This window comes from Rattus norvegicus, chromosome 3, assembly GCF_021556685.1.
Source record: "Rattus norvegicus strain SHRSP/BbbUtx chromosome 3, alternate assembly SHRSP_T2T, whole genome shotgun sequence".
Taxonomy (NCBI): domain Eukaryota; kingdom Metazoa; phylum Chordata; class Mammalia; order Rodentia; family Muridae; genus Rattus; species Rattus norvegicus.
Window position 1 is genome coordinate 119559222 of NC_141536.1, and position 26986 is coordinate 119586207.

The 26986-nt window shown below is 42.7% G+C and overlaps 1 protein-coding gene and 1 long non-coding RNA gene across 17 annotated transcripts in view; one reads left to right on the forward strand and one right to left on the reverse strand.

Moving 5' to 3' along the window:
* The window catches only part of Gpcpd1 (glycerophosphocholine phosphodiesterase 1), a 44729-nt gene extending 32933 nt beyond the window's left edge, over positions 1 to 11796 (reverse strand). For 7 of the 14 annotated variants that reach the window (XR_015683200.1, XM_087653350.1, XM_087653348.1 and 4 more), the window contains exons 1-3: positions 11678 to 11796; positions 5815 to 5886; positions 1889 to 1982 (exon numbers count right to left, since the gene is read on the reverse strand). Coding sequence is in view for 6 of the 14 variants with exons in the window: in XM_087653345.1 (XP_087509471.1) it covers positions 1889 to 1982; positions 5815 to 5863 (143 nt within the window). In the remaining 8 variants the exon portion in view is untranslated. 14 annotated transcript variants of the gene reach the window in all.
* Positions 1 to 25027, forward strand: part of LOC120101670 (uncharacterized) — a 95268-nt gene extending 70241 nt beyond the window's left edge. For all 3 annotated transcript variants that reach the window (XR_015684623.1, XR_015684624.1, XR_015684626.1), the window contains 2 exons: positions 22920 to 23033; positions 24691 to 25027. This is a non-coding gene — a long non-coding RNA (uncharacterized LOC120101670). The remainder of the gene's footprint in view (positions 1 to 22919; positions 23034 to 24690) is intronic.
* Positions 25028 to 26986: the final 1959 nt, after the last annotated feature.

The following is a 26986-nucleotide window of genomic DNA, read 5'->3' on the forward strand; positions in this document are numbered from 1 at the left end:
TTACATTTCTCTGTAGCTCAGAATCAAAGTTCATGTTCTACTCATTAATATCACATACTTCCTAGAAAGTGGTTTCAGTCAAGCATGGCAGCATACCCTTGTGATACTGCTCCACATCAGAAATTTGTAAGCTTAAGAACAAAGTGGGCGGGCTGGAGAGATGGCTCAGTGGTTAAGAGCACCGACTGCTCTTCCAGAGGTCCTGAGTTCAAATCTCAGCAACCACATGGTGGCTCACAGCCGTCTGTAATGGGATCCGATGCCGTCTTCTGGTGTGTTTGAAGACAGCAACAGTGTACTCACATATGTAAAATAAATAAATCTTTAAAAAAAAAGTTTAAAAAAAAAAAGAACAAAGTGGGTCTGAACGACTACAGTGTGAGTTCAAGTACATTTTGAGTTAGTTAAGATCTAGTCTCAAAATACTGTCCACTGGGTGCTGGGATTTGAACACAGTTCTGTGAGAGCAGATGTGCTAAACTGGTGAATGGTGGCATATCTTTAATCCTAGCACCAAGAGGTAGGGGCAGGCCACCCTGGCCTATATAGCAAGTTCCAAGCCAGCCAGAGTTACATGGTGAGATTCTGTCTAGAAAATAAACAGACAAATACAATTTTTATGTAAGAAGCTAGGAAAATGGCTAAAAACACTTAGCCAGGTGGTGGTGCCTACCTCTGAGTTTGAAGCCAACCTGGTCTATATGGCGAATGCCAGGACAGCTAGGGCTACACAGACAAACACCTTGGAAATACACTTGCCACCAAGCCAGATAACGTAAGTTCAATCTCCCAAGATCCACGTGGTAGAGAACTACTCTAAACATGCCACAACAGGGAGAAACTCATACACATATACACGCAAGACAGTAAGTACATTAATACAACTGAAAGCGATAGTGAAAAGAAGGTACAGAAGAGCTCAGTAGTAAAACATTCCTCTAGCAGGAACAAAAGCTCTAAGTATAACCCCCAATAGCTGCACCCCCCAAAAAAGAAACTTTTTATGCACTTGTACATACATACGCCTACAATCCTAGTACTCAGAAGTTCAAGACCATCCTCAAAATATTTAGTAATAGTTAAACGGCAGTATGCATGTTTAAAGTGTACATGAGGGCCTGGATTTAAAAACACATACACATACAACAATGGACCGAGAAGTCCTGAGATAATACCTAGACTTTGTTTTAAATGAGACAAGTCTGCTACTTTGGAACGCGGTGGTAAAGCCAATGTGGTAGCCCCGGCCTGTCCTAATAACTGAGGAAGCTGACACAGGTCTCAAGTTCAGGGCTCATGAACAGCCCTGAGTAACTAACTCAGCAAGATATAATTTCAAAATAAAAGTCAAAAAAAGAAATGATTGTGTATGTAGCTCTGTGGTTTAATTCTTCCTTAGCGTGTGCAACATCATAGGTTCAATTTTCAGTTCATCCAACAGGGTGGGGGCCCTTCAGGAGAGGGGAGTTCTTTGGCCTGGCTCAGTGAAGGAGTTTGCTGCCAAATCGCTTATCTGAATTTTATTTCCAGGACCCAGATAGTAGGAGAGAACTGACTCCTGCAACTTCTTTTATACATACAACACAGTGGCATACAAATACATACATACATATATATCATATATACATGTAACACACACACAATAAAAATGCAATAAAAGAAAGATGGGGATGGAAAGTCACAAGATGTCAAGAGTTTTGAATGGAAGTTATAAGGAACCTCCTTCCCCACCCCAATCCCAATTTTATGGTGATTTTATTTTTAAAACTGTATATACTTCACAATTTTCATAAATATTAAGCTGAAAGAGAAACTATACAGAACAGTCCCTAGGTTTCTAATGTAAATGTATGTCACAATGGCTGTATCCTGGTGTTTCTGCACTCACCTTTCGCCTGTCTCACTCTCAGTAAGAGGCACAGCATTTTGAGGACTCCAGTTTCCCAAGGCATCACAGTTTCCACACATTGCAAAGACTTCTCCTAAAGAAATCAGAGCTGTTAGGCTTTTCCAAACAAGAAACTCTTCAATTTTAGGAAGTAAGAAGGGAAGTTGAAGTTGTCTCAAGTCAAGAAAGAGCCTCAAGCAAGAATTTTGACTCACTGCCATTCTATGAACTTGTAAGTTAATTGGACTTACCTCTCCATACCAGAAGCAGCAAAAATAGGTACAGAAATAAGCTTTTCCTTATCTGTTCAAGAATTTAAGTAAAAAGCATTCAAAAAAGAAAGTGATTGGATACGATCTCTTCATAGGAGAGTGGTGTTTTTGTAGGCAGGATCTCACTACGCAGCTCTGGCTAATCTGGCACTGCAAACCAGGCTGACCCTGAATCACAGAGATCCATCTGTTTCTACCTCCCAGTGCTAACACTGGACTACTAAAGACATCTAAGAATTAGACAATTAACTTGTTGAGGAGTCTCCTACAACACCTTCCTCTACTTCTCCATCTCCCTTCTCATCTAGCCATGGGCATCATTCCCCTCCCTTAAACTGAGTGCCTTCCTGTCTGCAAAGGTAGCTACTCTTAGCTAACTCTGGTCAGTTCATCTGCCTGATGTCCTCAGCTGCTAACTTAAACTGCCTGCTCACAATTCTCTCAAAGAGTAGAGCATAGGAGCAGTGGAAGCATGAGAACTGTCTGTAGCATGTACAAAGCCTTGATTCTCTACTACCTATACCTAATCCCAGCACACATAGAATTATCATATAGAAATAATAGAATAAGGGGGTAGATTATTGAACTTAGAGTTATTGCTATTCTCAAGTAACAGTTTTTGATTATATTGATATGGATTACTGTATATTAACACAGGTTTAAGATTTTTACTGGTATAAACGTTTGTATATGGATATAAAAATTTAAGATTAACTGTTACAACATAATGTGTGTGTGTTTAAACTCATTATCTAAGGTATTATCTATGTGCAATTCATTTAAAATTACAAGGTTTAGTCCCAGTCCTTTTAATAGATAGTATTACAAACTATTAGGGATGGTTAAGAAATGCAAATTCATGTTCATGTTAGATACTAGTCTGGATTATCACAAAAATATACATCCTGGGCTAACAGATGATACGTAGTTGGAGGAAAACATCTGCTTGTTCAGATATAGAATAGACGGCCTTTAAAAACCTGAGATTCACAAAATATGGCATTTAAAGATGTATGTATTAATTTAAGGCTTTTTTGGGGGGGAGCATCGAGACATGTCAGCCCCTGGCAGCACCCCATTCAACCTGGAAGATGATGATCAGCATCAAGTGACCTGCAACTGGAGATGGTGTCATTTGTGATAAGCTAGCCACTACACAAAGAAAACACCCTGCCTCCATCTACAGACAAAAATCTGTAAAAACAGATGCAGGGAAGAAGCTCTCCCACGACAGGGTGAACAAGTTCTTCATAATTCCTGCTTCACAAAAGGTCCATCAGATATTCTGGGCCAGAGGCTGAAGATGATATATTTTCATATTTTGGGGACTGTCCTGGCAGTCAATTATCTGTCATTTTGGACATTGTGCATCTGCATTTCCTGCACACTGAGGTAATATTTATTCAGTCTCAGGTATCCGATGGGGTTGAAGACTAGATAGTCAGTCTTACTAGAAAATTTAAGTTGTTTAGGATTTAAGAAGATGTTTTAAGTCCAAGAAGATGTCTTTAGGATAGTAATAGAAATTAGGATAGAAAATTTCGCTATAAAACTCTGAACTCACCAGGATAGGATAGATAATAGAATACTTTCTCCTGAGTTGCCAAACACAAGCAAACTGAACTTTTTGAATGTAACTCTTATTTTAAGAAAAAGAGCCTTTTTATTTAGACAATAAAAGATGGTGGGGAGGAGAGGGGGATTGTGTTGAACTTTGGTCTGTTACGTCATATTGTAATGTTAAATTCTGTACCCAAAGGTCTAACTGCCTATGAGTGAATTCTCACTCATGTTTACTAGCTTTTGTTGTGCTCCTTAATTTAAAACTATTAATATCTATAGCCTATAGAAGAGAGGCAGAGCTTTAGAGCTTCAGTTCCCAGGCTTGGGGTCTGTAGGTAGGAGAGAAGAAGGAAGACAGCATGGGGTACGCAGAACATGAGAATATGGTCATGAGGGCTGACCAGTTGGAGTAGGAAGAGTGGCCCAGATGGAACATGGCAAGTTATATCTCAGGGTTATTGACAACAAAAGACAAAAATAGAATAGTGCTAAAAAGGCTGATTATAAAGGTTTTGTGTCTTTTATTTAGGAAAAGAATATTCAAAGGTGATGTAGAAACCAATTAATTTTTACTACAGCACTTTGGGAATATCTGACCCTGCCCACCCCCCAAAGAGTACAAGACTCTGTAGTCCCTCCAGAAGGCAATCTATAAGACCAAAGTGAGCAGTGAGAAGCTGCACATCAGCTAATAACGGGCAATTATCACCTGAAGAATTCTACTGGAGTAAAGCTGTACTAGGTTTTCTGGCTGCACATAAAGTATGTGCACAAGCACACACAACTGTAGTGGCTGCTACAAGCATTAGCTAAACAGAATGAACACATTTACTCTAACCTGTCCCATGCTCTGTGCTAGGTGCAAGAATTCAGCACCAAGACATGATCATGTTCTCATAAAGCTTAGCACTTGTCACAGGGCAAATTACTTAAGCAATTTGAAAATCTTTAGAAGATCTACAAAAACAGTGCCAGAACCTAAGGAAATTTCTCAGAGGCCCTCTCACCTTCCTCACCTTGATAACGGTGATAATGGTGAGTGAAAGAACACAGATCCAGGCAAAGGAAAACAGGATTTGGGGAAAAAAATTCTCAAAATAGGAATCAGGGAGAGAACCAGCAGATCTGAGGAACTGAAAGGCAGCCAATATAAGCAGAGCATAGCAAACAGCAAGACTAACTAACACCCAGGTGGTAGTGTTTGGTATATACCTTACACCAATTATTTCACAGTACTTTGACAACAGAAAAATGAAGCTAAAAGAAAATTCAAGTAGCAAATAAGTCAATTTTAGCCAAATATTTCAATTTCTTACAGTAGCACAAATCCCCTTTGTCATGCAAACAAAATACCATCTCTGTGCAAAAAGTTCAGTTTTCTTTAGCAATAAAATATGATACCATGAGGGGTGGGTGCACGCTTGAATTTGCTGTATTCTAAGTATGTGTATGACAGACAAGACCAGGTAATTTCATCTAAAATTTTCATTTGAAAATTGGGCCCAAGAGGGGGTGTGGTTGAACCAACAGATGTACACGGGTGTGGTAGAAAATAAGGTATCAGGCTTCAGGTGGTAGAGAACTGGTAGCCCTGACATCAGATTTCTGTGGTTGACAAGAGTCTCAGGCTAGCCAGGAATAAAGTAAGACCCTGTCTTAAAAAGAGACAGACAATTAACATTTTAAAAGGCAAGGTCTTTGGAAAGAAAAGGCAAACACAGGACTGCACCACATTGGCATGATCTGTGAGGCAGAAAACCATTCAGGCTGCTGGATTCTTTTATGTGGGTGCCAATAAGAGCGAGCACAGGTATCACTTGAAAAGAAAGAACACTGATGGACAATGCTTAGTTAGAATCCCAAAACGGACATTCCTGGGGCAGATATGACAAAGAAGGGAGAAGGTTCTGGAGCATTAGCTCACAACAATCCTAAGGACATACAGATCATCTGACACCCTCTTCTGAATTCTACAGGAGATACATACACACACATATATGCAGACAAAACACCCATACATGTTGGGAAGGGGGGCTTTTCAAATGATTAATTTTAAAAACATCTGGCAAAGAAAAAAAATGTCTACTTTACCTGGTAAAAGAGTTCCTCTTATTTCAAAGGTGACCTGAGAAGGTGTCATTCTGATGGAATTATTTAAGATTTCTGCTAGGAAAGAAAAGAAAACTGTTTACTAACTGAATAAAAACAAAGTTATTTTAGCATCAGTACACAATGGAGTTAGGAGTATAATTCACTGATAGCGTTTATCTAACACACACAATGCCCTGGGTTCAGCCCCTAGCACCACATAAACCTAGCATGGGGGCACTGACAGAAGTTCAAAGTTACCCATACTATACAGTGAGTTGGAAACCAGCTTACAATGCATGAGTCACTGTCTTAACAGAAAAAGCAATGAATGCAATGACACAGAGGGTAACTCAGAGAGCAAATGCACTTGCTACCAAGCCTGTTGACCCAAGCTCTCAATCCCCAGGTCTACAGTAAAAGTGGAAGAAAGCCAATTTCTGAAAGTTGTCCCCTGACCTGTGCTCTCCACATACACTTAAATAATTTTTTTTAAAATATTTTACTGGTTGGGTGGTAGTGGCTCATGCCTTTAAGGGCAGGAGGCTGAGACAGCCTGGTCTACAGAGCAAGTTCCAAGACAGCCAGGGCTACAAAGAGAAATTTTGTCTCAAAACAAAAAACAAACAAACAAAAAACCCCAATTTAATTGGTGCACACTTATAATTCCAGCTCTCAGAAAGCAAAGGTAGGAGGATCTCTGAGTTCCAGGACAGCCAAAAGTAAATAGAGACCTTGTCTCAAAAGATATTTGATGACTAACTTTTAAAATAATAATTCTTTAAAAATCTTAAATGTTTATACAATTTGATCATATCTATACCACTCATTCCAACTCCTCCTAGTGCCTTTTCTCCCAACTTTATGCCTTCATCTTTAAAAAAAAAAAAAGAACTCTGATAAGAAAAAAGGTTAAAAAAAAAAGACACAAATAAAACATTCAAGTAGTCATTCCAAACTCCTTATATACACTTGGTTGCATTAAGTATGCAGTAAAACTCATGGTTTTGTTACATACTTCCCAAAAATACAAGAAAGTATATACCAAAAATATTGCAAAGCAAATGTATCCAAACTTTTTACTTTTAGGGAGTCAAGATTCTCTTGTGCTTGGCACATACTTTCTGTTCTGATAAGCAGCTGTGCTAAGTCAACATATTTTTTCTTAGCCAGAGCCAGGTAAGGGTGAAAGGACCCCACAGATAGAAAAAGCTCAAGTAGAGACTTCTGCTTGAGTAACATAAAAGCAACAAACTTGCTTTGTGGGGCAATGAGGATCTGAAACTATTTCTAATATACAATGTAACTGGTTACCCATACAAATCCTCCCTCAAAATTAAGTCTTTTCAGATTTTTTTATAGGATCAGCATATTAAAATTCTTTAAACTTAGTCTCAACTACCAACTGTTACAAAAAAAACTTAATCTGATGTTCTTATGGCCACAGCATTCTTTTCAGTTATCAACATCATTCAAAATCACACAGCTGTCCTGGCTTCTAATCTCTTCTCTGTACTATGAGATAATGAAGGCAAACATTCTTCCTCACTCCAGATTTTATTTTCAGAAATTCACACTTCTAACACTGAGGTCCTCTGCCTTTTTATTTGTATCTTCTAATTTTTCTCCCCAACCTCCAGACTTAGCCAAGCCTGTGTACCTCAGCCCACCTTAAAAAAGGAGAGTGAAGGCAGGAAACTACTTTAAAATACACACATATGGGTTGGGGATTTAGCTCAGTGGTAGAGCGCTTGCCTAGCAAGCGCAAGGCTCTGGGTTCGGCCCCCAGATCCGAAAAAAAGAAAAAAAAAAAAAATACACACATATGCACAGACACATACAGCTCAAGATTGTTACTAAGTTTAAACTAAGAACACAGTCTTTATGTGCTGATACATTTTACATAACTACTCAAACGATTACCCCAAGAATACCCTTGTGGGGCTGGAGAGATGGCTCAGTGGTTAAGAGCACCGACTGCTCTTCCAGAGGTCCTGAGTTCAAATCCCAGCAACCACATGGTGGCTCACAACCATCTGTAATGAGATCTGATGCCCTCTTCTGGTGTGTCTGAAGATAGCTACAGTGTACTCATATGCAATAAATAAATCTTAAAAAAAAAAAAAAAAAAAAAAAAAGAATACCCTTGTGCAGGGATGTCCAAGTCTCTAAAAGAATACCAATCACACTTTTATTCAGCATCATGCCCTTAATTTACCAGCTACATTTCACTTTATGAATAGGGATGTTTACATAGACTCTAGTGGACAGAGGCCAATAGTATTGCTAACATCACATACTGATTGGGCAGTCCTCCATAATTAATAGGTCTGAGGTCCAAAAACCTGATCTATAACACCTAAAGAGGGCTGGTAAGTAATCAAGAGTATGCTCAGTATCTACAAACTATGGATCCATTGTCACATTTATATCAATTAGAAGATATAATGCTGAAATGTTACTTTATAAATGTGTTAAATGTTGAAAGTTATTTTATAAATGTACAGTATCATATTTATCATATTTGGCGATTCTGTGTTTGGTAAAAACTCCCAAGACTGTACAGGAAAAAAATTTCATGAGCAAAATAATTTATAAGATACCTATTTGATTTTTTGTGTCTAAGAATAAACAAGATCTATTCGTCCTAAGCTTGTGCTACAGAAACAGGTGTGGTTTAGCCTAATACCTGAATACTTCAATAGCTTCCTTTAGAATAAATAGCGACACAAAACTGTGAGTATAACCCTGAGCATACAAGAGCTTTTGAGTAGGTAAAATGATTCAGATACTGCAACCTTCCATTTAACAGATCCAAACTATAACAAGAAAATCTTAAATCTAACAAAAAAAGCTTTAAAATTGCTGATGAATTTAATTTTTGTTGTTTTCTGAACAGTCTTTGTAGCCCTTGCTCAATCTATTAGGTCAGGCTAGTCTCAAACTCAGATCTGTCCACCTGGACCTCTGCGATTAGAGGTGCCCACCACCACTATCCAGTAAACTGAATTTTAAGAGACAGACTAAACCCATAACTCAGCACAACATGACTGAAAAACAAACTTCAATTTTCTCTTTGTGTGAGAAAAGAGGAAAGGAGGAGGAGAGAGAGAAAGAGAGGGAGGACCAAGTTATACATGTGAAGGTCAGAGAGCAACTTGCAGGAGTTGGTTCTCTCCTACCATGAATGGTCCTGGGGATCAAATTTAGCCCTTAGTAGTGAGGCCCTCAGGCTTTTCAGCAAGCTTCGATTTCTGCTGAGCCTAACCAGCCTGTCAATCTTACACTGTAATCTGAACTTTCACCCAGTGTTTACAAGTCTAAACTAAGGGCAATTTCATCTACAAGACTTCAGAGTTGCTTGTTCAGCTAACTACTCATCAATTGGCTATATAACCAATTCAATTCAGTCAATGTAAGCGAAGTCACATGTAATCATTCCCATGTACTCGAACCAACAGTGAGTACAAATTTAGCTCTAGACATCTACTGCATTAGACAACCATGAACAGTCTGGCTATTTAATAAAAGGGAAAACAGTCAAGTTCTCCGTCCCTGCAGTTGTGATAGCTGTGACAAGTCGGCAGTGAACAGCTGCATCGAGTGCACTATATAGAGGCACACACATGGAAACACAACAGCCAGGAGACAAGCTTGAATTGTCATATGTCAGCAATCTACTTCAATTCCCACCCCTCAAAAATGTAATGCCGTAACAAGCGAAAGCCTGGGCAGCCACTGTGCTGGCAGCTTACTTGACCATGGACAGAGGCCAAAATTTTGGTGCAGGACTGAAGTACAGCTTTGGCACCCAACCGCCTCCAAAACCGCCGTAGCAGTGTTTAAGTACCTGTTCTACCGACTCTCAAAGTCTACTCGGCAATCTTTATTTCTTCTGCTAAACAAACAAAAATATCCCACCATGGATGAAGGAGGTTTTTCAGATACACAAAAGATAAGAGTAAAATATGCTAGTCACTGCCTACCCAGCTGACACAGATAGCCAGCTCACCCAGCACCTCACTACATACACACTATTAGTTTGTTGTTTCCACTTTGGTAATTTTTTCCCCCAATGCAACCTCCAATTTGTACTGTCGAAAGGCATACACTACACAGCACTTCCAGCCGAATTTGAACAGTTATTTTAACTTAATCTGCTTACTTATTGGAGGCTGGGTCTCACACCCTGGCTGACTTTGAATTCACAGATCAGTCTGCCTCAGCCTCTTAAGTACCCGGGGAAAGAAAAAAAAAGGCAGTCTGCACTGTTGCCTCTATCTGGCCCATGAGTTTTTAAATGCCACTGTAACTTACTGACATCAAAACTTTTCACAGTTCCTCCTGGCAAAATAAAGTTTATACCTTTTTTGCTGAACATTAGCAGCTAGTTTCAGACCTAACTAGTTTATCGGCTTAGGAAGTATACTGGAGATTTAAGGTAACCGAGGGTACAGGAACACTCAGTTTACAGCTGAACTGAAGGAGGGTATTTTTAGCTAAAGCATGTATTTCTGGCTAAAAAGAACATCTGTGTTTTCCTTTAAAACTTTTCAAAGGAAAAAAAGTCGTTTCCAATTCTCCTCACTCCTAGATTCTAGCAGCTTTGATCCTCAGACTATCCTATAATCAAAAATAAATAAATAAATAAATAAATAGTTACGTGGCCACATTGATGTCTGCTTATCTTGGTGAGGGGTCATTATGACCCCATTTCTCAGATCTCTATATACTTTTAGGCAATATTTTACTCGAGCATGAAAACAAGAATGGGTTTTTCATTAAGCAAGGGCTAAAGGAGTGTTGTTTAAACCAAATTAACATTTTCATCAGCTTTAGACATGCAATGGGCTTTTTTCCAAATGCAGTTCATTTCATGTTGACATTATTTTCATATGTATTTATCGTACGTTTTTATTAAATACAAATAGTTGACTCACCCACCAACTTTTTGTACACACCAAATAGTAATATACAGTTTTCTTTTGTGTTTACCAATTCTCTGGGTCCAAATTTCCTGCATCTTTCTTTGCAGATTTAAATTCTGTTTACAACACTGATTTTCCACCCTCCCATCCCCCCAATCCCCAGTATACAAGCCATTGCATGAAGTTTAGCAGTTTTATTTTGTGCTGTTTGTTTCTAGAACATTGAGCAATTTGGGGGGTGGAGGTGGGTTGACAGCTTGTTTTAGTTTTCCTTATTGTGTTAAAAACCTGTAACAGGCAGCGGCTTAAAGTGCAAAGTGGGCAGGAGCCCCAGGGCCGCAGGGGACAGGAGTTGGGGGAGTGGGGGACACTAGCCCCAACCATGCTGCCTGCATAGTCAGAGAATTCCTAGAAACCGGCAAACTCCCGGTTTCCTCCCACCACCTCGCGCTTTTGGCAAGACCCAACAGATGAAGTAGCACGGGGCAGCTACTGTCTCTAAGCCGGCGATGCCAAGAGGACCGCAGCCCTAAAACGTCACCGAGGGCACCAACGAGGAGCTACACAGCAGCCCTGGGTTCTCCCCATCCGACTGTACTGTCATCCGGAGTTTCTTTTCATGGGCACTAATTTTTAGGCAATTTGGGGAAATAAGCAGCTGTCAAAACGGCGCGAGTCACCAGTGCCAGCGCGAGGTGGCTGAGGTGGGAGGCAAGGAGGGTTTCGGCTCCAGCTCCTCCGTTTTCTTTGTTCCCCTATTCTCTACCCGGTATTTCCGTGGCTGTCCTGGTCACGCTGCTCAGTAGGACCGAGGGGCCGCGTGGCAGCCCGGGCTCCAGCCGCACTGCGACTCCGGAACACCAGGCCGCCCGCCCGCCCGCCCGCTCGCCCGCCCGCCACTCCGCGTGAGCGCCGCCCGCACCGCCGGCCCCCCTCACCTGCCACTCCGTTCCGCGCCGCGCCGGGAGCCTGGGCCGCGGCCGACTAAGCCGAGAGTCTGCGCCTCGCCAGCGCTCCCTTAGGTGACCGGTGGCAGCACTGAGCCCAGCTCACAGTCACCTCTCAAACCGGTTTCAGCTGCCCTAAACTGCCAGCCCTCCCCGCGGGGCGGGTCGAAGGACGGCGGGGCGGGGCCTGACGTCACGCCCGGTTCTGTCCTGGCCAATCGGTGCCCGCGCGCCGGGGGGCAGGCTGCAGGTTCCTGGAAGGCCGGCCCAGAAACCTGAGGTGGCCGAAGAGCTTAGCCAGGCGGCTCTGGGTCAGCTGAGGCACTGCTGGTCAAGGTGGTGCGCCTGTAATCCCAGTGTTGGGGAGGTTGCGCAAGTGAACTGAGAGTTCGAGGACAGCCACGGCTGTAAAGTGAGAGCCTGTCTCAAAAAGATGAGGGAGCCCTGTGTTTTCTAGAAACTTGCTTTCCTTACAAAACAATTGCAGACTGAATCCTTAAAGCTAAAACACGGGCCCCGGCATAGCTCAGTGGATAACGGCATTGACCACAAAGTTTGAAGATCTGAGTTCAACCCCTGGGACCCCCGTAGGATAGAGACCAGACTCCCGTTGACTTCTAGAAGCCTGCTGTCACAAACTCCAAATAAATCAATAAAGACCAAATAGACCCTCCTCTCTAGAATTGTTCTTTGCTTTCTAAAGCTACCCCCCTCTTCCCTCCCTCCCTCCCTTCCTCTCTCTCTCTCTCTGTTTTCCTTCAACCCTAAATCAGCCCGAGATCAAATCAACCACTAGGTAACTTCTAATTGGGTTTCACTTAGATTTAGATAGTGAACAGAGTCATCTTTTCCTATTGAAGGTTCACTGCTGTTCATCTGCTAATTGCCGTTAGCCATACTTCAGTGATGAAGTTTTTCAAGAGTCTGCTTCCTTTGAATATTTATGGTAGCTCTCTATTCTCCTATAATCACCATGTAGTCAAACTACTATTTGTGGAATATTTATGGTTCAGATGGTAGACCTAACCCATGCCCCTCTCTAAATCCTCTTGCTTGATACAGATCTGTAATCCCAGAATCTCCGTTGTCTAGGATAAGAACAGTAGCTCATTTTGTAAGTTTTTAAAATGTGTTCATGGGAAAGGTTCTCAATTTAAGAGCTCAACCTGGATTTGTGTTCTGCCCGTTACCATCTGTGAATATAAGTCTTCAGTAAAAGATTCATTGCTACTGATGGATTTTGACAGAGAATTCCAGGGAACCCACTTAACTTTCTTAATTTCAAATTTCCTAGAGGTAAGGTTAGGCTGTTTGATGCCAAAACTGTTCCAGTTTTGATTACTGAAATTAGTTTTATTTGATTCAACTTCTGATATGCATTTTAACATGAGAATTACTTAATATACTTTTTATGGAAACAAACCACCAATTATTTCTCCTACTGGAGTTAGTGGCCTTCTGTGGGCACTATTTTACTGGATTTAATATTACGAGTCTGTACTTTTGTCATAAATACTGGTTTTTTTGTGCATCTCTGCATTTGAGTGCATGTTTTAGTTTGTTTTTCTCCCTTGGTGAGTATAGCTGTTATTAGCTTGTTTCGTGCACATTTTTTCCCTAGAAAATTATTATGGCTAAGATAAGACTGATAAGTATCTCTTGTCCCACTTTCTACTATAGCTTTATTATCAGCATCTTTATCTGTCTCCGTGATATCAGTTATGTGGTTTGTGTACCTCGTGGTGGCCAGGAGTCCTAAATCATAGCCTGTACTCTGTAACACATCATGTAGGTCATGGCCTCAAGAACTTCCATTTATGACCTCTGTCTACTTGAGAGCTTTACAAGGCTTTGAGTATATAGATATAGGTGAGCAGGTTCTGCCAATGTATAGGGAGGTGGAGTCCCGTCACAGATCCCAGCCACCATGGAGTCACCTGCCCGGGACTTTTGTCTAGAAAGGTCTATGTCCCCTCAAACTGTGAGCCACAAGTCCCTCCTTCCTAAGTAAAATAAAGTGTACAGATCAAAGTAACACTTTGGTATTCACACAGTTATACTATTAAAGACAAAATTTCATTTTCAACATTTAACCCTGAGCTGAGCACACTTTAATTCCAGCACTCCAGAGGCAGGAGGATCTTTGTGAGCTTGAGGCCAGCCTGGTCTACATAGAAAATTCCAAGATAGCCAATACTATATTTAAAAAAACAAACAAACAAACAAAAACTATCTCAAAACAAAACAAGAAAAAAACAAACCCAAGGAATTCAATGTTGGCCAGACCTGAGAGCACAATCCTAGCTACTTGGAAGGTTGAGGCAGGAAGATAACAAGTTCAAGACTTACCCGGGCTGTAAAGTAAGTTCAGGCCCAGCTTGTCTCTAAAGACTTCAGGAGATACAGCTCAGTGGTGGAGTGCTTTCCTGGCACATGCAAAGCCTTAGATTCAACTCCCAGTACCACAAATAAATTTTGGAAACTGCAGGATATAGAGTACCTTAACATTTCTCAGAGTTTGATATTTTAATTTTATAATTGCCAATCTGAAAACACTTTCTTAGCTTATCTGTGTGTGTGTGTGTGTGTGTGTGTGTGTGTGTGTGTGTGTGTGTGATGTGTGTGAGATGTGTGTGAGATGTGTGTGAGATGTGTGTGTGTGGGGGGGTGCGTATCATAGCACAAGTTTCATTCTGCTACTAAATCGTGTACTCCAGGCTAGCTGACCATAATACCTCTCTCTGCCATTTTTCTTTTGCCTCCTGTCTCTCCTCAGGAGTACTAGGATTACAGATGCCAACCACCCAACTGGCTTTAACAAAACAAAAACGAAAACATGAGTGCTGGAGACCAAGTCAGGGTTACCAGGCTTGTACAAGAACATGGATCTACTCCCCAGACCACCACCAAATATGGTTAGATCTGGTGGTACTCTCCTGTATACCCAGCACCTGAGGTCGTGACCAAGGACCAGAAATTCAAGGTCATTCCTGACTACAACGGTATATACAAGGCGAATACAGGTTATATAGGAGATCTTGTCTCAGGAAAAAAAAACAAAAAAAACCTGTTACAGTTCAGTAGTAGTGTTTGCTTCACATGCATAAGGCCCTGGCTTCAATCCCCAGCTCTTCTGGGGAAACAGTTCCTAAATGATTCAACAGCTACCACTTTACTTTATGGAAAATACTGACAACTTCCCACAAAATGAGCTACTGTTTTTTCAGGATATACGCTGCCTTTGAACAAAAGAACTCTTAAGAGTGCTGTTACCATGCACTGCATTTAAATACCCAGTTGCCAACTGCAGCCTGGCAGCACACCAAAGCGAGCTGGGACTGGACTCAGGAAAGCAGGCAAACTTGGCAAACGTGAAGCATTAATTATGTGCATGTTTTTGATGAGAAGATTAGAGGCCAAGTTTTTGAGCTCCGTCTACTCCTGACTTACAGATTCACACCCCTCCTTTATTATTTTATCTATAAAACTTAAATGCAAGTGAGAGATGACAGGGCATGGTGTTTATCTGCCGTATCTGTAGCTGGACCTCTCCTAGAATCAGTCTGCCAGAGCAGGAACTAGGACATTAGATCATCACACCCCAGCATCATGCCCAGTACAGAGCAGCTATGAAAACATCTATAGAGAACAGTAAAAACTTCAGAAGTGTGTGTCAGTTCTAGCTGTCGTTATTTTACTATTAGTGTTAAAATAATGGTGACTTACTTAATCTACTGTCTTTCTTCCTCTCCCTCCTCTTTCTCATTTATCTGTTTAATCGTCTTGAGATAGGGTCTCACTATGAACCTTGGCTAACTTGGAACTTGCTATGTAGCACAGACCAGAATTCACGTTAAGTTACTCACTTCTACCCCATCAGTGCTGAGATTAAAGACTTGCTCTGGTTCCTTCCCGGATCTGGACAGAAATAGTGGCACCTGTAATCCTAGCACTTTGAGAGGTGGTGGCCAAGAATCAGAAATTCAAGGCCATTCTTGGTTAAGAAGGTATTCAAGGCCGACGCAGGTTGTAGGAGATCTTGTCTCAGGAAAATAAAAATGTGTGTGTGTGTGTGTGTGTGTGTGTGTGTGTGTGTGTGTGTCTGTGTCTGTGTCTGTGTCTGTGTGTGGTGTGTGTGTGTGTGTGTGTGTGTGTGTGGTGTGTGTGTGTGTGTGTGTGTATGTATGTAATATGTCTGTAAATGCATGGCACCACTTAACACGAACCTCCACTATGCTGTGTGAACTTGCCATAATCATGTATTTCATACTTCCTGCTTGAGCCAGCCAGTCTGAGTTTGGATGCTAAGCTAAGGAAACAAATCCCTGATTATCCTTGTACAGATGAGTTAAAGGGGAGCCACAGCTTTAGACTGTGTGAGCGTTTCTATGTTCTATACTGCATTTTCCTTCTACAGACCAAATTAGCTCCCTGTTCAAGGACCATAGAGAGTAGGGATTATCAATGTCAATCAATTTATGTGACTACATATGGCATAAAAATGAATTTAAACCCTGTCCTCAAGAAAAGGGCCAGGCCCGGTTGTAGTGGAGCTATTGGAGGCTGAGGTAGAAAGACTGGAAGTTCAAGAAGGCCTGACTGTGCTTACAGTGAATTTTAAGCCAACCTAGACAAAACTGTCAAAATACAAAGTAGGAAGGCTGGTGGGAGGGCTCAGTGTAGAGTGCAAAGGCCCAATGTACAATGGCCAGTGGGTATCGGGGAGCCCCAGAGCCAGATGACAGTAATGATGTAATTCTAAGGTCTTACTTGCTGCCCCAGATGTAGCTACTAGGCTTTTTGAAACCCAGAAAAAGGATGGGTGTGGTGGCTCCCACCTTTAGTCTCTTCACTTGGGAGGCAGAAGCAGGTAGATCGCTTGTGAGATTGAGCCCGGTCTGGCAGTTCCAGGAGAGCCAGGGCCACTTAGAAGACCCCTTTGTGTCTTAAAAATCAGAATACATAGTACTCATTTCTTTAATACAAAGAGTACACTTATGATTTGTTTAAAAGATTAAATTATAGTGCACATATATATTCAGTGAAGCCAAAATCAGAAATGGAAACTAAGTGAGGCATGATGACGCACGCCTGTAATCTGAGTACTAAGGAGGTAGAGGCAGAATTACCATACATTCAAGGCCAGCCAAGGCTACGAAATTCAAAAACAACAAACAAACAAAAGTAGGCATGATGGTGCACACCTTTGATCCTAGTACTCTGAAAGCAGTCAGGTTGATCTCTGAGTTCAAGGGTTCAAGACCAGCTGCACTACTTTTCTAGTTCCTGCCAGTCAAGGTCACACAGTGAAAAGATTTTTTTAAAAAGCCAAGCAACTCTGACTCTCCACACATTAAGGCTCAGCCAAGACCAGCCTCCTCCAGGGCTGTGCCTTCCACCTCTCGCTTAAAATCTGACTGGAGCCTATCTCCTTTATGAAGGATGTGTCTACTCTACACTGTGGCTCTGTGCCCATTGCTTGCTTCCAGTATTTCTTTTTTACATCCCTGATGTAATTTGATGCTGAGGAGGGAGAAGGAAGCATACCCTGCCCCATGGACAGAAAGCTTTCTGCAGTGCTCAAGGGAGCATCCTACAACCGACTGGACTTAGAAGGACATCTGCACTTCCTATTTATTTATGAATTTGTTTAACTCATTTCTCTCCCCTGTCCTCACAGAAAGTTAGATACCGTTATGTCCCTGTGCGGTTAAAGGCCCAGAGCCTTGACTGTGTTACTTTTCCTCTGTCAAGCTGGTAAAGCCTGGCTTGTCACTAAACCTGAGAACCAGGACTAAACCATCAGACCCACGCAGAGGAAGGAGAGAACGGACTCCTAGAAGCTGTCCTAACTTCCATGTGCCCCCATTTATACCTACACATATGCAAAAGAACTTTTCACAAAGAATTATTTTTTACTTTATGTGTATGAGTGTTTTGCCCACATGTGTACCTGGTGCCTACAGAAGCCGGAAAAAAGAATCAGTTCTACCAAAACTGGATGTGTGGGCTGCTGTAAGCGATCACCTGGGTGCTGGGAATTGACCTGCGTCCTCCTGATGAGCACCTAACTGTGGGGCCCTCTCTCCAGCCCCATAAACAAAACTTCTCAAAGTCGGAAAGCGAAAGTGTTTCATTTATTAACAGTCCTTCATAAGTCATAGTATGCAATAAAAGAATTCTGTACTAAGATCGTTAGCGGTTAAGAACCGCTTGTAGTTTTTCCCGATAGATTACTTATTTTCTACAAAGGAAATTTATATTGCTTTATGTTTTTTTTTTTATTTTCAATTTTTGGTTTTGTTGAAATTGAATCTCTCTTTTGGCCTGAACTTGCTGTGTAACCTAGCCTGGCTTCAGACTCCTGGTAATCCTCCTGCCTCAGCTCCCATGTGTTAGGATTTCCTCTGTGGTTCTTCTGTCTTTCAGATAGAGAACAGCTGCATACTAGGCATCTTGTGGCCGTGACCTCCCTCCCCCATCCCCCACCCCCCAGTATCCTTGGGCAGGTGTCAACCCTCCACTGAGAGAGAAAGGAATACCAAGGAGGTAAACACTTAGCTGACTCTGCTTGGTTGCCTGGCTTTAGATAAATTGCTCAGTCCCTTCAGATTTCTTTTTGATCTACAGAACCAAGATAGTATCTCTTATCAAATGTAAACTCAAAAAAGAATGCTAGGTATGAGTTCTCCAAGAAAGCTCTGGGTTTAGAGGGGGGGAGAGGAAATGTTTATTTACAAATGTTAAATACAATTACAAAACTCCTGAGCAATGGTTTTCTGAGGGTAGTTTAGGCACTGACTGGATCCACTTCCACAACCTCAAATCCACCCTCTCAGCTTGAGATCCTTAGCCTTGGCCTGGATGAGGGTGGGGACCCAGGAAATACTACATAGATTAGGCCTTCCTTCCTGAAGAGCCTGTTGCTCAATACTCAGTCACCACACTTCCTAGATGAGGGGCAGTGGACTTACTGGGCTGCATTAAATTCAGATTTTTTTGAGTTATGCATTGATTCAGAACTCGACTCTGCATATTATGAGGCCTGTTTTTCCCCAGCTTTAATCCAAAATAATTCCGAGGATAAATAAAACAGCCTCTAAAAGGGGTTCTCACTTTAGAGCTGTTTTAGTCTGATTACGAAGACACAATTTACTATACACAATATATCTGGATGTCGATTCCAGCTTCAAAACATCCACATCATGGAGGCAAAAATCCATGTGCTGCTTATTGCTGTCCCAGATTAACAGTTTTTAATCATGACTTTGTTTATCATGCTATCCCTTGTAGTGGCTGTTTAATAACCAAATAATAGTTCTTCTATAGGACCATAGCAGATACTAAGAGGTCCTCAGTTATAGCTGTATTTTTGGAGAGGACATTGTAAACAATCGAGTCAAGTCCACCATGAGTCAAAAGGAGACAGAAGACCCATGATGTGGAAAACAGACCGTGAACAAGCCCTGAAAGCTGGAGAATATGGTTTGCACTTCAGTGCTGCTGGTAGCTCACACATTCCCCTTTTACTGTTCACGCAAGTGACATCCTTTTTCCATATTATAAAACCACACTGGGCCTTGCCAGTTTCTTTGTGTGTTGCTAAGATAGAAACATCTACTAAAAACAACTGGAGGGAGAAGTTTGTCTTGATTCCTATTTCAGAGAGTCTTATGTATTAGTCTATGTAGAGTTCTTTAGAGTCACAGGACTTATAGAGTGTCTATATGTTAAGGGAGATTATTGGAATGACTTACAGTCTGCAGTCCAACAAACCCAAAGATGGGCAGCTATAGATGGTAAATCCAAGAATCGAGGTGTTTCAGCTGGTCTTCTACACAAGCTGGAAACTTGAAGAAGTAGGCTCCAACAGAAGTGCTGGCAAGTAAGCACACACAGGAGAAGAGTGAGCCTTCCTTCTTCCAATGTCCTCATATAGGCCTCTAGCAGAAGGTGTGGCCCAGATTAAACGTGTGTGCCACCATCTGGATCTGGAACTTCCTCTGCCCCAGGCTAGCCTTGAACTCAGAGAGCTGCTTGCCCTTGTGTCCTAGAATTAAAGACCTGTACCACCTTACCTGGGACTAAGCTTTTCCTGGGCAGTATGCCTCAAGATTCACATCAAAGGGGGCTGCCTTCTAGCCTTAAGATCTGGATCACAGGTGGGCCCTCCGTTTCTGGAGTTCATTCCAGATATAGTCAAATTGACAACTGGGATTAGCTATCACAATCTGTTATGATGGGGAAAGCATAGTGGAAGCAGAGGATCTGAAGCAGGCCTGAGGCAGAGGACTGGTCCTCTGTCTGGAAAGCAAAGGAAGCTGGAGAAGAACCACAAGTAGCCATAACCTACAAAGGCCCACTCCCAGGCACCATCCAGTCTCTATTCCTAAGAAGAGACAACATTCAAAACTTCTGTCAGAAACCTTCACAACACAGGGCTATAGGTGACATTTCAGATTCAAACACACACACACACACACACACACACACACACACACACACACACACACGGGATGAGAGACGGGGTGGGGGGAGAGAGAGAGAGAGAGAGAGAGAGAGAGAGAGAGAGAGAGAGAGAGAGAACTTGAAACTAGACGTGTTATCACACACCTGTTATCTCAGTATTTTACATGTTGAGGAGAGAGGATCATTGAAACCAGGCCAGTCTGGCTACATACCAAAACATGTCTTAAGAGACGAAGTGGGCGGGGGTGGGGAGAAAGGGGGTGAGGTTGGTTTTAAACCCAGCGTGGTGATACACACCTGTGGTCTCTCTGCATTTGGGAATAGAGGCAGGAAGATCTATCTCATGCTTGGACATAGGGATTCCAGGCCAGTGTAGGCTAGAGACTGAGTGGAAGAAAATAGCTGGGTGCGGCGATGCACACCTTTAATCCCAGCACTAAGGAAGCTGAGGCAGCCAGATCTCTGTGAATTGGAGGGTAGCCTGATCTGCAAAGTGAGTTCCAGGCCAGCCAGGGCTACATAGTATGACCCTGTTTCAACTAACAATAATAACAACTAAAAGGAGGTGTGTAAATCAAAGGTGTGGTGGTGCATATTTAAGAATGTGTTCTACCGCCAGGAGGTGGTGGTGGTGGTGGTGGTGGTGGTGGTGGTGGTGGTGGTGGTGGTGGTAGTGGTGGTGACACATGCCTTTGATCCAAGCACTTAGAAGGCAGAGACTAAGTGTATTTCTGAGTTTAAGGCCAGCCTGGTCTACAGAGAAAGCCAGGAAACCAGAGCTACACAATAAAACCCTGTCTTGAACTACCTTCCACTCTCAAAAAAAAGAATGGGTTCCAGAAAATTAGAGCATCTGACGTGTAGCATGTGCCAATCTTCCTGGTATAAATATTCCCTACGGCCATCTCCAGCCACCAACATAGCTGAACACTGTGCTAGGACAAACTGCACAACAATTTATCTAAGTTTTTGAAAAAGCTATTGGCTCTCTCGAGTACTACAAGCTGTCTCTGGCCCACTAGATAAGATAGAGTTCCTGCAACAGGAAGCTGGAGCCATGAGGAGAGAGCTGAGGAGAAAAAATTAAGGGCATTTATCTTCCAACACCAACCCTTACTGTTAGAGGGCTAATTCCACCTGCTGCCTCGCCCCAGTCAAGGCCGTGACCAGAAGATGCTTCTGGACAGACAAACAAAACAGGAAGCCATAAACATTTAAAGAGGGTTGTGTTCAGGTGACTTCCAGGGCAGGGTGACATAATTAACTTCTTGAAAAACACGGTTATTCCAGTAAATGGTGCTGGGAACAGAAACCCAGGGCCTTGCATGGGTTAGGCAGACAATGCTCTCAGTTCCGAAATCAGGGGAACAGAGTCAAGGAATGTCTGAACTAAGGCCTGCTAATGGGGAGCTTTGACTGCGCTGTGTTCCCGAAGCTCCCAGGTTGTGAGCCTTTATCAGAGCTCTGAGTGTAGCTACTTATCCGTAGCTAGTTCTAGCTCCTTGAAGACTCTGATGCCTGTCTATTTGGGTGACAGTGGACCAGTTGGCTCAGGAACAACTGTGACTCCTGTCATTCCCCACTGTTCTGGAGGTGAGAAGTACAAGACCAGGCACTGACTGACCGATGACGTCTGCTTCCTGGTTCCTAGATAGCTCTCAAGAGCCTCTCATTATGAAGACACTAATCCCAGTGTGAGGGCTCCCCCCTCATAATCTAGTACTTTTCCAAAAGCCGCACCCCCTATTACCGTCACCTTCCCAGTCGGCATTTCAACCTGTGAGCCTTGAGACACTCAAATATTCAAACCACACAACCATCCCTGGGAAATGCTTCTCAGACTTCAGTTTGTAGGAACATCAGTGGCACTTTCGGTTAGATGTGATTGTGACTTGATCGTCCAAAGGTGCAGCTTATGATTCTGTAGCTTTGATGAGCTCCAAGTAATGTCCCATCTAGTTGCTGGGTTTCTTTGGCCGGACAATCTGTTTTCCAAAGTTCTCCATGGAACCAGGTACGGTGGTGAACGCCTCTAATCCAGCATTGGGGAGGCAGAGGCAGGGAGATCTCAGTGAGTTCTGGGCCACCCTGGTCTATACAGCAAGTTAGAGGTTAGCCAAGGCAACAGAGAGACTCTCGGGTTTGTCTCTTGCACAGATTTGTTGGACTGTAATTCCAGATTTAAAATCCATTCTTTAGGGGGTGGGGATTTAGCTCAGTGGTAGAGTGCTTGCCTAGCAAGCGCAAGGCCCTGGGTTCGGTCCCCAGCTCCGGAAAATAGAAAAGGAAATAAAAAATCCATTCTTTACAGCTTTTTGTCTTGCTAACCATTCTGTAAAGTTTTCAAACCACGTTTACTTTCTGGGATAATATTTACCCAAAAGGTGACCTCGAACATCAGGACTGTATTCAACAGCTTTAGTTCTAGCTCCCTTGCTCTAGGCAAGTCGGTTTGTCCAGAGTCTTGGGCTTCATGCTGAGACTGAAGGCATGGGCACCGAAGTCTTTGGTTTCAGTTTCCCTGGGCTTTTCCCAAGTCACAGCTGTGGAGACCTTGGGTGAATCAGCCATGGCCAGCTGGGGCTCAGAAAACAATACCTCAGGTTGAAGGTCTCCGAAGTTTAAGGTGTTAGCTACTCTCCAGCAGCCTTCTGTTTCTTCTCCTTTCCACCCAGGGGATGTTGAGCCACAGAAATCAGACTTCTTCCCCCAGGCAGGTTTTAGGATCCATAGCACTCAAACTCTCTGTGATCTCTTGTTTCAGCTTTCTGGATGAGGGGGTTACCGGAACACACCATTCTGCTGTCCTCTAATTTGATGCTTTTAAAGGAATGTGAAAATGGACCCTTGGCCCCAGACCTTCTGCAGATGGAGCTAGGTATTTACCTTTTCATCTCTGTCACACATCTGTCAACAGGGTTCTGTCCATACTTGGTGAGGTTTCTAGAACCCTTCCGTGCCCATCTGCTCCTTCCAGGCAACACATTCTCATAGCAAACCTTAGATTCTGTTAAAATGACTCGGATGGTTCTGGGAAGTCAACGCTGCTTACCACACTGGATGGCTCCAGGCTGTTGCTGTGGCTTGGGAGTGGTGACTATGCAGTTTGAAATATTCAGCAAACATCGAGACTACTTTTACTTAATGTTGAGCCTCGGGGTCCACATGTTTATTTTCCAATTAGAACAACTTCAAAATAGTGAGTGGAAGGAAAATGGAACACAACGGGACTGTACTGACACCCCTAGCACCATTTCCTTGTTTTCTGAAAATAAATGTCTATTGCGTAGCTGATAGTAGGACCACCCACCTGGCCAGGCTAGGGTCATTCAGCTCCATTCGCAGGCACATCTCTTTGCCAGCCTCAGGTCCTTCCTGAAACCTCACTCGTATTAAAGAAAAGCATCCTTTCCTTCACGACATGAAGAGTGAACTTTCTCATCGTGACCTAAGATCCTAGACTAAACTACATAACATTGAAAGTTTTTACTAAGAACTAGCAAGGGGGGTTGGGGGTTTAGCTCAGTAGTAGAGCACTTGCCTAGTAAGCGCAAGGCCCTGGGTTCGGTACTCAGCCCCGGAAAAAAAAAAAAAGGGAAAAAAAAAAAAAAAACTAGCAAGGACAAGGGTTTGATCTGACCAAGAAAGCAGAGCGAAGTGAAGCAACACCGGGCGAGAGGTGTAGCTCAGTGGTTAGGCTCTAGGTTCCATCCCTCAAACCATATAACAAAACAAAGACTATGAGTGACCAATGGTAGTTTTGAAAGTGCCCAGGATTGTTTCGTGTTCAAAGAAAAAGTTAATGATAAAACCAGTTGATGTTTCTTCTTAAACCATCTATACACTCTCACCAAAAGCCTCTCTGGAGCACAGAACAAAGGCTACAAGCCCCTGTGCTCAAAAGCCCCTGTGCTATTGGGCGCCACTGTCTCAAAACTCAGAAATCACTCAAGTGCAAGTACAACGTTGAAAAGACATAACTAGGCATAAAGCAAGGTGATTGGGAGGTGAGAGGAGGAAATGCTTTCGGTCAGTCATTAGCTTTTGTTAGGAGTATCCCTGCTGGTCACTGTTGTGGTTACAGTCCTTTGTTAAGTAAAAGTACTTGGGTAACATTGTTTTGGCCAAGTCATGAGGAACCACACCTTTATTCTGGACTCTTATTCTCCTTTAAGATCAACTCCAGTCTAAGAGTGTAGTTTAATGGTGGTGGAATGTTTGCCTTACATGGGGGGAAGGGAGGGGAGGATGAGTTCAATTCCTATACTACAAATAAATTAGTTAGGAAGCAAACAAATAAACTGAACTTTATTAAATGCCTATTCATCACACTCCCTGGGTGCTGGCTGTCTTTTCATGTCCTATGGTAAATCGTGCATAAACCCTACTGTTCTCTTACTCTGCCCCTGACCTTGAGAAACAAAGTTAAAGAAAGTTACAGAGCCAGACAAACAGCCCCATCACACACAGCAGCCCAGTAGCCTTCACAAGGATTCCTAGTGTTTCTCTGATCAATTCCCTCTTTCATTTCTCAGATTAATTTTGCTGCAGAACAAACCACTCTGAAATGTAGTGCCTTCAAACAACCATTCCATTATCCCCCTCAGTGCTTCAGACTGACCAGGCTCAGCTGGGAATTCGGGATTTCTCACGGAGCTGACTGGACCACAAGTCCAAGATGGCTTCTTTGCACTTGTGTGGACTCTCATCGGGAATGGCTGGAGCAGGCAACACTCATCGGCACCTCTATTTTCACCTTCCTTTTTTCATAGGCTTCCTCACAGCATGGTGCACTAAAGAAAGATGTCTTCCTCTGGAAAATCTATTCTAAATTTACCACAGAAATCTAGTTCAATAAAATATTGGATTTGTTTGTTTGTTTGTTTGTTTGTTTGAAATCTGGGGAGGAAAGAAGTTTTGGCAAATGCAAACTAAGGGATTTTTGATTCTAAAGCAGTTTTGAGACCTACTCAAGTCCGTGTCAGCATCTTCTGTCCTGTTCTGCATCTCAAAACACATTTGTGTTCACAATAATGATTTCCCCTGAAACCCAGCACATGCCGGTAATCCCAGCATTTGGGAGGTGGAGGTAGAAGGATCTGGAGTTCAAGGCAAGCTCGGGCTCCATAAGAATCTGCCTCAAAAACAAGCAAGCAAGCAAACAACCTTGGATCCTTCACATCTATTTTTCTGTTTTCTAAACTGGACCTGTTACATACATGAGTTTGAAACAATCCTCCCTAAAATATACAAACTTGTCTGGGAGATTATAACATCACTCCCATCAATTTAGGTTCAGTGAAACACTCTGTATCTACTGAGTTTAACAACTGCTCTGGCTTAAGATCTCGAAGGAGACTAGTTTCAAGATGGCTGCTGGGCATGTAACTCTGTTGGGATTAGAGGATTCATCCCCAAGATGGAATCTGGTCCTTGGAAGGAAGCTTCAGATCTCCTTTCTGGTTGCATATTCAGTAACCAACTGATCGAGGCAGCGTAGAAACCCTAGATTGGGATTCCTACCTCTAACCCCTCCAGGACTTGGTTGTGGCCAATTTTATTTAACCAATAGTTTTAAATCAAAGACCAAGGTTTGCACAACCAAAGCTTGCAAACAGAAGTCACTCATAGGCCTCACCTTTGGGTATAGGATTTAGCATTACAATACACAGCCACAGACCATACCTCAACAGATTGTCTCACTTTTGGCTGCCTTCCCCAAGAGTAAAAAAATCCAGAGAAAGCAAGGGGAATGTCACTGGACATAAGGCATCCCATATCATTTCCCATTAGTCACATAAGCCATCTGTAGTCAGGTAACACAGGAAAAGATAGTTGAGTGACCGAGCTAGTTCAAAGGAGTTAAAACATTTGGAGGAGAGTATGAGGTATGGTTGTAGAATTAGACCCAAGGGTAGTCAGTCAAGGGCAAGTGCAGATTCTGTTCCTAGATCTGGAAATAGAGCAGAACAATTCCACAGTCTTCGGGCCCTGGCTTGGCTGTAGAAGATAAGCGAAAACAGAGGGAACAATAATTCCTCCTTCCTCGATTATTCCTGCACGAGCAACAGAAGAAGCTGGCATGCTCTTCAAAGCCGCTTCTCAGATTCTTGGCTGAGTTGTAACAAGAAGAATATTTCTCTTGAAATATTAATTGGTTCTTATGATGACTGGAAGATGTTTTCAACTCCTAACAAGAAATCAGGGTCACCAGAATGATATCCTCACTCGGCAAGGACATAGCCAGGAAGCTCACGTGTGCCAATATCATTAAGTGTTAACTTTGCAGAACAATCATGCCCGGGCTTCATGCTGGGTTCAAAGGAGATGATTTTTCTAGTAAGCCCTAATTGAAAACTGAAGCAAAGTAGACTTTGTGACCAAAACAGGAAGGGAACACCAGGTTGCCAGCTGACAATAACCTTAGAGCTTTGTTCTTTCACAACAAGCAGGGAAGCAAAAAGCCTTAAAAGGGATTTCGTCTGAGCCTGGGCTTTTGGAAGAGTGCCCTCTCTATTCTGTCTCCACTTCCCTCTGGCGGCCTCTTCCCTGTCGCCTCAGTGGCTCTGTTTTCATCAGAGGCAGCAAGGTCACCTATGTTGCCCAATCCCAGGCACGTTTCTGCTTTTGGGTTTTCTTATCTAACCAATGCCAATCGGTTGGTCACCCACTGTTTTTGGAAAGGTTGCTCTCCTAGTGCCAAGCGTGCTCTTTCTCACGGTTTGCCATATCCTTGGCTATCTGTTCTGGCCACTACCCTTCTATCCTCCAAATGTTGAGGATCTGGAGCACTTTGATCATGTCTGTGGTCCTCTGTGTGATTTATCCAGT